General features: G+C 40.2%; 1 protein-coding gene across 3 annotated transcripts in view; it reads left to right on the plus strand.

The window, feature by feature from the left end:
• The first annotated feature begins 8,420 nt into the window (after nucleotides 1–8,420).
• LOC138046398 (sterol regulatory element-binding protein cleavage-activating protein-like) overlaps nucleotides 8,421–12,786 on the plus strand; it is a 39,482-nt gene continuing 35,116 nt past the window's right edge. For 2 of the 3 annotated variants that reach the window (XM_068893040.1, XM_068893044.1), the window contains exons 1-3: nucleotides 8,422–9,067; nucleotides 10,747–10,891; nucleotides 12,515–12,672. In XM_068893040.1, coding sequence (XP_068749141.1) covers nucleotides 8,886–9,067; nucleotides 10,747–10,891; nucleotides 12,515–12,672 — 485 coding nt within the window. In that variant the 5' untranslated portion in view covers nucleotides 8,422–8,885. Of the gene's footprint in view, nucleotides 9,068–10,746; nucleotides 10,892–12,514; nucleotides 12,673–12,786 lie in introns of all 3 variants that reach the window. The other variant, XM_068893050.1, reaches the window with a different exon arrangement.

Raw genomic sequence — 12,786 nt, forward strand, 5'->3', positions numbered from 1 at the left:
GAAAAAGAAGACCTGTTTTGAAAACAAACCAACCCCAAACATCAGACATTTGGCAGTTAAGTAAACTAGATAAGAGTTATCCCTTGCTCTTGACGAATTAACTCTTTTCTCACTAAAGAATTATGTTACAGTGTTACAAAGGCCACAACTGATAAAGGACATGCTGTGACCATTACTTATTTAATAAAATCAGTTTCAAATCGTTCTTTTTTATCAACAAAACAAGCAAGGTGACACACGCAAACACCAACGCGACAACCCGGTGTGGCCAACACATCACGCATGCGCACAAGCATTTCACCCGGTCAACCTCGTTCTCAGGGTCTCTCTTCTTCTCTGACCACACTGTTCGATGAGGATTTTTTGTTACTAACAGAAAATGTGGCATAGAAGATGAGAATGAAAACTAAAGATCTCAAGCCTTTACTTTAACACATGGATTAAACCACTGCAAAAACCGTGTACGATCAAAACTTGCTCTACGTTGGATCAAAATAGATCGTGACCACACCAAAAAAACTTTAAAAATAGAAAATGTACTGCAAAGGTTGGTCAAGACAACGTGAATATAGGCGTTGCTGCAATATTTCGGCTGGCCAACACCAGCCTTCTTCAGAAACCTGAAGAAGGCTGGTGTTGGCCAGCCGAAATATTGCAACAACGCCTATGTTCACGTTGTCTTGACCAACCTTTGCAGTATATTTTCTATTTTTAACACATGGGGTACCCTTAATAATTTCACTCAGTCGTGGTGCCAGTTCAGTCGAAGTTCAGCGTCCTTGGAAGCCCGCTTCTCATTCTTCGTTTTCTCCGGAACATTTGTCTATGTGTCGTACGTCTCTCTCTTTTATTCTAGTTAAGGACCAGGCCTAGCTCAGGTCACTTTCACATACCGGATTTTGTGGACTCGTAGCAACCCTCTGTTATACATATATGAACTGCGGATATGAAATCAAGTGAAGCTATGATTCTCGCAGTTATGATCCATTTCATATATCATTTCATCGCTGATTCATTCCTCACGGGAACATTGGAACCCACAAATGACCAGCTCCCAACGTCAGTGGCTTCATAGCTCAGTTGGTTAGAGCGTCGCACCGGTATCGCGAGGTCACGGGTTCAAACCCCGTTGAAGTCCTGAATATTTCAGGCTTCTTTACGCAATTGCAAAAATTGCGTCCATAACTGCGAGAATCATAGCTTCACTTGAGGATAATCTTTGTTTACATTTTTCGCATTCAGTCAGCACAAGGCTATCGCTTTCTAATCAGTCAGCCAAGAATAAAGTTCTGACTGTTGAAAGTGCATTGCATAATGAGCTATCTCTGAAAATTTGAATCAATACACCAGATAATCTCTGAGCAGTGATGCCTCGGAAATGCGAAATCCTACTAAGAATGTTGTGGTATGGAATCATTTGCGCCCTAATTTGCCAATCAGAATTTACCAGCTTGTGATGGCTAATAACTGGCTCGTTATCAAACTCAAAGTCTTAAAATGAGAGATTTATTTAAGTTTAACAAGTTGATTTACCTTTTGAAGTCAATTTGCAAATAGCATGCATAATGCCCTCTGCGCGCAAATGCGTTTAATGAAAGAAAATGTAAACAATGACGTATGCAACGTGCTGACGAAGGAAATCCCTTGCCCAGTTCCCTTGCCCCCAAAATAGCACTTGAATTTCTTTTTAAGTTTTAAATCGAAAAGGCTCCTTTGTGAGTATCACTTCTCTGTCTGTGACGTGTGGATCATAACAACTAGCGAAAGGACGTTAACATGACATTTATTTCAAAGGAGTTAAATGTTCTAAATGCTACGTGACTTCGAAGATAAGAAGCTTAATTATAAGTTAATTAGTTTCCGGTTGTTGCAAGACCCTGGCACAAAATGACAGGGAAATAATCTGAAGCAAAACGATCGAAACTGCAGATTATCGGCTGCCATTTATTTTTTTTTTTTTTTGCATCCGGTTGAAAGATTCCATCATGGTTACTAGAAGGTCAAGGGCCTGAAAGGTGCTAGACGGCCAATCCTTACGCGGACCGTAACGGAATTTACTCAAAGTCTACTACAGGAGATTGTTCTTCACAAACCCAATATGATCCATCATTTCCATGTTAAATGCGTTGCCACATAACGTTTTCATGTTTGACAAGGCGACTCGGAAAACTACAATCTTGGACAGAATAAAATGGAACAGCAAACCCCCATCCCCCCAAATCAAGGATGAAACCGCGCAAAAGCCAAAACGCGCAATTTTCCCATCCTTGATTTGTGGAGGGGGGGGGGGGGGTACAAATTTCCTATCTGTTTTGACCAAGATTCAATCTTGGACAGAATAAAATGGAACAGAAAAACCCCATCCCCCAAATCAATGATGAAGCCGCGCAAAAGCCAAAACGCAGTCGTTAAAATGTCAAGTATCAAGGTCAGCATACAAGATAAGGTTGCGTTTAAATTCAGACAATCCCTTGGAAGTAATGAAACAGTTGTGGTCATGCTACAGCTATTACCACTCTTAGCGTCTCCTAACCCCCCCCCCCCCCCCCCTCCTTCCCCTTTGCTCCCTTCAAAAACCTTCGACGATTGAGTGGTCTATCTCTTGAAGAATGCCATCAAAGTTACTAAGAAGACTGAAAAGGATTATTCTGTAGAAAAGAGGCCGATAAACTGGCGGTTGGTGGAACATAGTTTTCAAATGCACAATCTCGATTAGTTTTCGCGGAGCTGAAAAAAAATCATTTCCGGATTTCCATAGGATCTGCTACTAAATCTCAATTTAAACGACTGCGCGTGTCCGTTGGAAACTACAGTTGTTTATAAACAGAAGGATATTGCGTTTGAGTCTCGGTGCGTTTGTTAAGACTGCAAATAACTGCTGAATATCCCGCCACCTTTGTTATAGCACTCGGCTGCGTTCATTGAAGAACGCGTCAAAATACTGGCTGTTATTCTTATACAAATAAGTGGTGGGGTATCCAACAGTTATTTAGCAGTTCCTGCAGGGCATCCAGCAGTAAAAAACGATTCCTGCTTCTCTCATTTCCATCAAAGCCGAATGCGAACATGGTACCAGCCCCTCTTTGTTAAGTGCTTTTGTTTATTTCTTTTCAAGACATGCTTCTCCTAATTATTGGAAAAGAATGACGCGTATTCTTATATGGCTTGTTTTTCAAACGATGCCGCTACAAGAACACAATAGTGGCCGGGTATTCTGCAGCAAGTTATCCCGCTTCCCGTGTCCATCCGCTGGGGAAATTGACTCTTTCAACGATTGCCATCTTGCACGAACGGGAGGGGATGAGATAAAGAACAGTTCTAACACTGTCACATGATCTGAAATCAAATGTGCAATAGAGAGATTTATTCAAGTTTCAACCTTCTCTACCATCTCTAGACATTCTTATTTCCATAATAAGCGAATCACCCCCTCCCCTCCCGACCTTAAAAAAAATGGATACGAAATAGTACTTTTTCAACCTTCGTCGCAGAAATTGAGTGGTTTTGGATGAATGAGGATGAAAGTGGCCTCGAGATGTCGTGCAAGACGAGCGTGCAAATTTCTTATTTTATGCAACTGCGCGTACTTACTAATCTCGTACCCAGATCTCACTCTGTCACTGGAAATGTGAGATCTGGTAAAGTTCGACAGTACACCATTACAGTACATTCATTGGCTACTAAAAAAAGGTTGCGGCAATGCAATCTACGCTCCGATTGGCTTATTTCGCGGGGCACTTAATGAAGGTTTGGTTTTCGCAATCTCATGGGCTGTTTTGAATAAATGTCAGTTGTGCGGAGGAAAGTTTTGTTTTTTCCGACCCCGGAAAAGTTTTACAGTTGAGGAAAATCATTTTAAAAATTTGCGATGTTTGTGTAAATGGTACCGACGAAAGCCCCACGTACCCTGCCACTCGAAAAAAGTTCTGCGTAGCTTGCTACGCGGTACGCAGAAACTAATAAATTCAACAGTCAAAAACATTTGTTTCCTGCTCTGGAAGCATAATAAAAGTTAAAAAGTTTTACAAACTCGGAGCTAAAAGTTAAAACTTATGAAATATTTCGTCCGTTTTTTCAACCGGACTTCATCAGTCAATGATATGAATGTTAAAAAGATGAATTTTAAAAAAGAGTTTTAACGCCTCTTGGGGGTTAGAATTGTGTCATAGATAGCTGCTAATTCGTAACCATTGTCTCTGTTTAACGCCGGTTTCGTAAGTTTAATTTGAATAGCTTCTTTTATCCTGCGTTTGAAGGTGTTAACTTCGGTTGATAGTACTTTTGTCTTTTTTGGGTCCACCGAGTGGCCCTCCAGGCGACAATGCTCGTGAATAGCTGATGAACTTCTTGATTGGTGTTCTTTCACTCTGATTTCCAGAGAGCGGGCCGTTTCGCCAACGTACTCCTTGTTACACTTCTCACAATGGATCTGGTACACAGTACCGCATTTCTTGAGATTGACAGTTGTGTCCTTGACACGTACCAATTGTGATCTTAGAGAATTGACGGGGTTATGAATAAGTGTAACCTCGTGTGACTTGAAAGCTCTTTGCAGGCGTTGCGAGATTCCTTTGATGTATGGCGTTGACGCACAGATTTTCTTCTCGTTTTGAGGCTCTTCGGTATCTTCTGTTGTTGATTTTGGATGTGGTATTGTTAGCATCCATTCTGGGTAGTTATTCATTTTTAGAGCTTGCTTGACGTGCTGTGTTTCTCTAGTTCTGTCATCGTTTTCCGTAACCAAGGTCTGAGCATTGGTAGCGTGATGTACGATACTGCCAAGTTCCTTGCTAAGATTATGAAACCTCTTGTTGGCCTCAACAGTCATCACATCGTCAACAGTGAAGACTTTGTCAACAAGATTGCAGAACTTGAAGTACCCCCTGGACAGAAACTCGTTTCATACGATGTTTCCTCACTGTTTACCAGCATTCCGATCAATGAAGCCATTCCAGTTGTCAGAGCCAAACTGGAAAGTGACCAGAGCTTACCGGATAGATGCCCGTTAGATATCGCCCAATTATCTGTTCTAATAGAGATGTGCCTCTCGAGCACATACTTCACATTCCAGGGTGAATTCTACATACAAAAGAAAGGAGCCGCCATGGGGTCTCCAATTTCCCCTGTAGTGGCCAATCTCTACATGGAACAGTTTGAGAGCGGAGCTCTGGACACCGCCCCCACCCCTCCAACTATGTGGTATCGATATGTTGACGACACGATGGCCAAGATTCACGAAAACGCCGTCGATTCCTTCTCAGAACATCTAAACTCCATTGACCAACATATCCAGTTCACTTCGGAACAAGAAAAGGATGGCAGGATTCCTTTCCTTGATACCTGTGTGAGTATTAACCAAGATGGTTCTACCAAGATCTCCGTGTACCGCAAACCTACGCACACGGACCAGTACCTGAACTTCCAATCAAACCATCATCTACAACACAAAAGAGCTCTGGTTAACACCCTGATGTTGAGAGCTCAGACCTTGGTTACGGAAAACGATGACAGAACTAGAGAAACACAGCACGTCAAGCAAGCTCTAAAAATGAATAACTACCCAGAATGGATGCTAACAATACCACATCCAAAATCAACAACACAGGATACCGAAGAGCCTCAAAACGAGAAGAAAATCTGTGCGTCAACGCCATACATCAACGGAATCTCGCAACGCCTGCAAAGAGCTTTCAAGTCACACGAGGTTACACTTATTCATAACCCCGTCAATTCTCTAAGATCACAATTGGTACGTGTCAAGGACACAACTGTCAATCTCAAGAAATGCGGTACTGTGTACCAGATCCATTGTGAGAAGTGTAACAAGGAGTACGTTGGCGAAACGGCCCGCTCTCTGGAAATCAGAGTGAAAGAACACCAATCAAGAAGTTCATCAGCTATTCACGAGCATTGTCGCCTGGAGGGCCACTCGGTGGACCCAAAAAAGACAAAAGTACTATCAACCGAAGTTAACACCTTCAAACGCAGGATAAAAGAAGCTATTCAAATTAAACTTACGAAACCGGCGTTAAACAGAGACAATGGTTACGAATTAGCAGCTATCTATGACACAATTCTAACCCCCAAGAGGCGTTAAAACCCTTTTTCTAAAATTCATCTTTTTAACATTCATATCATTGACTGATGAAGTCCGGTTGAAAAGACGGACGAAATATTTCATAAGTTTTAACTTTTAGCTCCGAGTTTGTAAAACTTTTTAACTTTTATTAATAAATTCAAGTTGAAGTATGTAATTTATTCAAAACAGTATTTCAGGTACATGTGAAACGATCGGTGATCTTAACAGATCGCTTAGGTCCCGATATCTTGCTAGAGTTAACAATCACCGATCGTTTCACATGTACCTCCGCAAATGTCATTTATTGCATAACCTGCACGTTATGCAATAAATTATACATTGGTGAGACAGGTAGACGACTAGGTGACCGATTCCGTGAACACCTTCGCGATGTTGAGAAGAATGACAAGGATGCATCCAAGCCAGTCGCTCGCCATTTTAATCTGCCTAACCACTCCAAAAAACACATGGCTATCTGCGGCCTTTCCCTACATCTAGGTACGACGGAAAGCCGCAAGAATCTGGAACAAAAATTCATCTTTCAAATCGGCACCCTTAATCCTCACGGTATTAACGAATGCTTTTCATTTAACTAATATATTCCTGTTTTTCACGTTGCCATGTTACCACCAATAGCGTAGCTCCTACTCTACTATAAAAACTACACGTAACCCATAATCCCTCGATTCGCTCTGACGAAGGGCTAACGCTCGAAACGTCAGCTTTTAGAATCTCTGTACGGTGGCCAATTTACATCATCAACTCCGTTGATAAAACCAAATTTTTGTATACTACTTCCCCACCGACGCAGCACCACAGTTTCTTTAGAAACTAACCCTTCATTCAATTTACGGTTTGGCTAACTACACTTTGCACGAGATAGTGTGAAGAAAATAGCACTCGTTTATTGATTAAGCCTAAGCGCTCGTGTCAGTGATTCTGCAGTTGCTCCGACAATTAAACAATCTCGATCCTTCAAAACATAGTTAGTAAAAACAATCCCCTGTAGCGCTTCTTTCTGTTTCGGCTTAAGTTTAAGGTTTCCTTGTCCTCTACCCAAAAGAATCTCTTCAAGAATACTCTCGAAATCCATGTTTCAACAGGAAAAGAAAACAAACAGCGGTTACAAACATTTTCATTTTATACTTGACGTTTCGTATGTTGCAGCATACATCATCAGAAGTGACGGTTAAAACTGTTACACAGAATTTTAAAAAACTAGAGCGAGTGTGATAACAAAATCGTAACTTCCGGTAGTCGATTCTTCCGGAAGAAATTAATAAAGAAAAAGCTTTTCACTACCAATGATTTCATTGAGAGAGGGTTTTAAGTCACTGATTAATAGCATTTCTTTAATTTTACACTGCAAATCGGACTTGCAGTCCGACTTCCGACTACCGGAAGTTACGATTTTGTTATCACACTTTTTAACTAGTCACCACGCTGTTCCTCGCTCTAGTTTTTTAAAATTCTGTGTAACAGTTTTAACCGTCACTTCTGATGATGTATGCTGCAACATACGAAACGTCAAGTATAAAATGAAAATGTTTGTAACCGCTGTTTGTTTTCTTTTCCTGTTGAAATTGAAACGGCCAAAGGACAAAAGTATTTAAAATCCATGTTTATTCCGCAAAATCACCCAAAATCACAACAGAGAGTACGAACATGCACAGTGATAGAAAAGCCCGTATTTCGGGCCTCGCTGGCACTGAGCATGCTCGAAATCGAACTTTACCAGATCTCCTCATCCGTATGACCGTGGGAGATCTGAGTACGAGATTACGTACTTACCACAGGAGTATTTTTCTTTCAATGTGCTTTCCGTCACGGTACTTGAGGCTTCATACGGTGGAGTGTCTGTTCTAAGTTAATTAGAATTACCAATTAATTTGTAGTTAAGGAGAGGGATCTCATGTTTTTAGCGATGTTTCTAAAAAAAATGTGTGTAGCTTGAAAGGGACCAAAGGTCGTTATATCTAGTGGTCGCGAGAAATTCGAGACGGTAGAGATCGTCCCGTTGTATAACTGTTTGACAGCCAATTCTAGAGTCGATACTAAAATGCAAAAATAACTATTGATCGGTTCTTGTACAAATACGCAAACGCAAGAATGGCTTCATAATCCACCGAGTTGGTAGAGAGCCTAAGAGGAAATGGACCGTTCGAATACCGATGAGGGCCAAACTTTGCGCGCATTTTTATGATCCTTTGTTTTTTTATTCAAGATGCACACTATCGCCACCACGTGAGAAAAGCGGAACTGTAGCTATATCAACATCGAAACAGAGAGACAAAAGGGGAATGCGTGGACGGTTCGATCGTGCGATATGGGGTGATCAATTATTATTTTACCGCCTTTATTACCCGCCATCTGCTTATGAGCCCGCCATGAGAAGTACTTCGCGGTCATACGCCTAAGACAATGGCGTCGTGACCTATTTTAGACCTTTGTGTTAAAAATTCGGCGCCACTATTTTTGTTGGTTAGATCACAATCGGAATAGCGCAATGGTAGCAAACGGATGAATGAGAGAATCATAGTGGTTGTGCATCAAAATCTGCGAGAATTCTGCTCAAAATTCAAAACATGACCTAGGTCGGACCTGTATTTTCACATACCTCCGGCTGATAGGCCTCTCTACTCACATGGATGGGAACTCGATACCGGCTGAACAGCTGAAGAAAATGGCTGCAAAAATCGATTTTTTGATATAAATTGGAAAAGAAATCGCTCATTGATTCATTCGAACCAGTGGAAGGGCGTGGATCTGTTTTGGATGTGGATCAAAGCAGAGAGTTTCTGTCATTATGAGTGCAGATGGAATCAATATGGAAAATGAAGGGAAAGATAAAGCTGATGGAGAGGACATAAAGGAGAGTGACACCGGGGAAGACCTGATCTCTCGTTTGTGCTATGAGCATGGATATTTTTGCGCCACTCACCCTAAAATTGTCATAATTTTTGCGCTCGTGGTTGTCTTCAGTTGCAGGTAAGAGTTGATCCTACAATGCAAGACTGCCGTTGTAGGTATGTACAAACACTTTTCTTGATAATGGGGGGATACTCGAGAGAAAGCCAGTGACCGCATGTACTTTTGAGAAATCTACCCAATGTTCTTTGTGATTGGTAATGCAGATTCATTTCCTCTGATCTACGGGCAAGTGGTGGAACCAGTTTTCGGTTTCTAATGTCCTGAATAACTTCGGAAAAATTATTGCTCTGCACATGTGTACATCAAGGCTTGTGTACTTACTCTGTCCCCATGGGGTAGCCCCCATGGTAATTTGGAGTCGAAATTAGTTGTTCTATCAATTATTGTTTCTCATCATCCCCAGTGTTTGTTCTAAAATCCAAAGAGCTAATTAGTCCTTCTCCAGTTTTTGCTAGAAGAATTATGTCCTCTTTTTGAGATCTTTCAAGGAGGCAACAGTTTTCCCCTTTTGCACAACTTGTTGTTTTGATGGAGCTCCTAAGGTGACCCGAAAACACTGACCCCTGGTCCACAGACCCCCCTAAAGCCCAGGTCCACAGACTGCCTTATAGACCGGTCCACAGACTTCTCCTGCAGACCCCCTCTACAGACCACCCCAAAACAACATAGAAATACAAATAAATAAAATAAATTTGACTTACCGGTTTTCTGGACAGACCACTCGTGTCCACGAAATCTCAACCGTTACGTTCTGCAAATTTTAACAGATTCAGGCTCGGGCACATGGTATAGTATTTTAATCACATATTGCCACTTCCTTCGCTGTGGACCGGAGTGCTTCAAAAAGACTGATAGTAATTAACTTCTATGTGTGTACATTTGTGTTTTCTTTCTTTCGCTCTGCCACTGGGTTTGGATACTCACCCCGCGCTTTATGAAATAGAATACAACCTCTCTGTCTTCTGAACAAAATGGTGGAAGGAACTTAGTTATTATCGGTCTCCGGTCCACAGCGAAGAAAGTGGAAATGCATGATTAATATACCTTGCGCCCAAGCCTGAGCCTTAAATAGTCTGTTAAAGATGTGAAGCATAACGGCTGAGATTTCGCCGACATGAGTGGGCTATCCAGACAACCGGTAAGTCAAATCTTTAGTTGTTATTGATTTTATTTATTTTTATATCTATGTTGTTTTGGGGTGGCCTTTTGAGGGAGTCTGTAGGGGTAGTCTATGGACCAGTCTGTAAGGCAATCTGTGGATCCGGTCCGTAGGGAGGTCCATGGACTGGGGGTTAGTGTTTTCAGGTCACCCGTGCTCCTAATAACATGGTGAGAAGACCATTTTCATTTTTTTAGGATTTGCCAATGTTGCCACAGTTACATGTACAAACTCTCTTTTTGTTTCTGACTATTCATCAGCCAACTTGATGGTCATTTTGTATGGTTCATGTACCTCTCTCTCACAACCATCATGCCTTTCTTGACCTTCCCTTGTGTTCATGGAAAGAGCTCTAAATGTCTTAGGATTTATTGTCGTCTCACATTTGAAGTTAATTAAATTGCAGTGTATTTACATGTAGGTTGCTTCTAGACTGGAAAGTCTTGTTCACATGTCAGTTTAAGGGTTCTTTAGTCAGCTTTACCTAATGGAATGCATGTGTATAGGAAAATACAATAAATTAATTTTTATCTTTGCATATTGGTCCAACCATTTTATTTTTGTTTTGTTTTGCCAGTGCCCCTTTGTTCTCTGTTCCACTGTTTGGCGGCTCAGCTGCAATAGAATGGATAACGCTAAGTTCTTCTGGAGTTTCTGTGGCAGATAGCAGAGCTAAAACACAGAGAATTCTACAGGGAAATGACAGCACCATTCCAAGATGGGTAAATCCAAGCTATCTGTTGTTACTAACATGAATATTACTACATAAACATTAAAAAAAATTGACTGCTCTTTCCCGTAAAATATATAATTTCTTAATAATGTCAATAATCTCTTGTCGCTCTCTTGCTTATACATGTAACTTTTCCAAAGTATTGCAAAGACACAGCCCAACAAGGTTGAATTGAAAAACACCTTGAGGAGCCTCTGTGTGGTTGATGTATGACCTAGGAGCATACATTGTAAATTATTCTCTAGCTAGCTTAAATCAGCCAGATGCTAGCTTTTCTCAGAGCAGGATGAAAAAATATTGTTGAAATAAAAGGGTTAGGAGTTGGCATTTTGCCGCAACTTTTGCTAAAATAAATAAATTTTTTGTCTCCTCATGAATTTTGTTTCAATTTGGAGATATGGAGCAAAATTGTAATATGGCTGGACGGCGATCCATTTCCTTGATCATTGATCATTTGAATCAGCAATTTTTAAAACATGTATTGCGGGTTCTTGCATTATTTTCCCTACGATTACAAATGGTACAATGTACATTTAATTTGCAACTGTGAAATTTGCACCCAAATTTTCACATATCTTGCCGCAAAATTGCGACCGAAAATCTTTTACAGTTTGGACCCCAGGGTATTTGTAATTTATAATACAGGTTCTATTGTCCGGGCTCATTGCCGAAAAATGCGCGGAAACTGCTTAGTAAACAACCTTTCATCTTGCGAACGAAATGGTGTGTTTTCTTCAATCGATCTTCAATTTTCAGGAAAATAAGCATTTCAAAACAGTCCATCTCTTTGTCTTTTATGTTTGTGAGGATGGTAAGCAGCTGCTTTATCACTAATATCAGGCATTTTTTATGTTTACATGGAAAATATCGTAATTATGTGGAGGATGCGGATTTTAGGGAATTATGCAGATCCGCATCACCGCATCCTGTCAGATGCCATTTATAACATTAAGCTACTTTAGTGCAGCAATTGTAAGGACAATTATGCAAAACTGAATTAATTTTGTTCAATAATCCTTTCAAAAGATAACCGTTGTAATCAAAGCATTGTTTAGTTGCATACAATTTTTAACAACTTTATCGTTAAAGAAGGTTGGTTTCTAAAGGAACTGGGGTGCTGCATTGGTGGATGTTTGAACCATGGAAAATTCAATGGCAGTGAACTGATTTGATGAAAATTAATTGGACACCTAATGGAGATTAAAAGGATGACATTTCCATGTTATTTATTTTGTTTTTGGATTAGCACCTACATGTATAAGTTAGGACAAGACATCTTTGATTCTCAGCATGAAATATGTTTTTGGAAATAATTTTACATTAATAATTTTGAGCTTTAGTTAATTAAGGTGCAGAATCAGCCATAACTCATCTCATTTGTTTACGTCACCTTGTAATTATTACAAGTATTACAATAGTTATTATAATAAAATTATTGGAGACCGCTCAGTTTACAACTGTTGTGCTTTGAAATGATCACCGCATTCAGTTTTCAAAATAATCAATGTTTTAATAAAATCATCAGTGGTATAGGTACGAGTGATCTAGTTTCAGGTATGTTCTGTAAGTTGTTTTCTTAAATTCTTGTCTTGACAGCGACTGTTTTTTACAGTTTGTAGGTGATCCACTGCTTTATATTCAGCAGTTTATTCTAATGGCACACATCAGTCCTTGGAGACCTCACTTACAAAATAACAAGGTCATAAAGGAGGCATTGAGGCCAGCATTCAACATCACAAAGTTTATCACAGATTTCCAGTTTGAAGATGGGTATAAACCATTGGTTTCTTTTTTTTTTTGTTTTTGTTTTTAATTGTTAGCTTTATGGCACAACATTTTAACCTACAGTGTACAAATGTAGGTGTAAACGAAAATTAGACAAGT

Source organism: Montipora capricornis, chromosome 1 (genome assembly GCF_036669925.1).
Source record: "Montipora capricornis isolate CH-2021 chromosome 1, ASM3666992v2, whole genome shotgun sequence".
In the NCBI taxonomy this organism is placed as follows: domain Eukaryota; kingdom Metazoa; phylum Cnidaria; class Anthozoa; order Scleractinia; family Acroporidae; genus Montipora; species Montipora capricornis.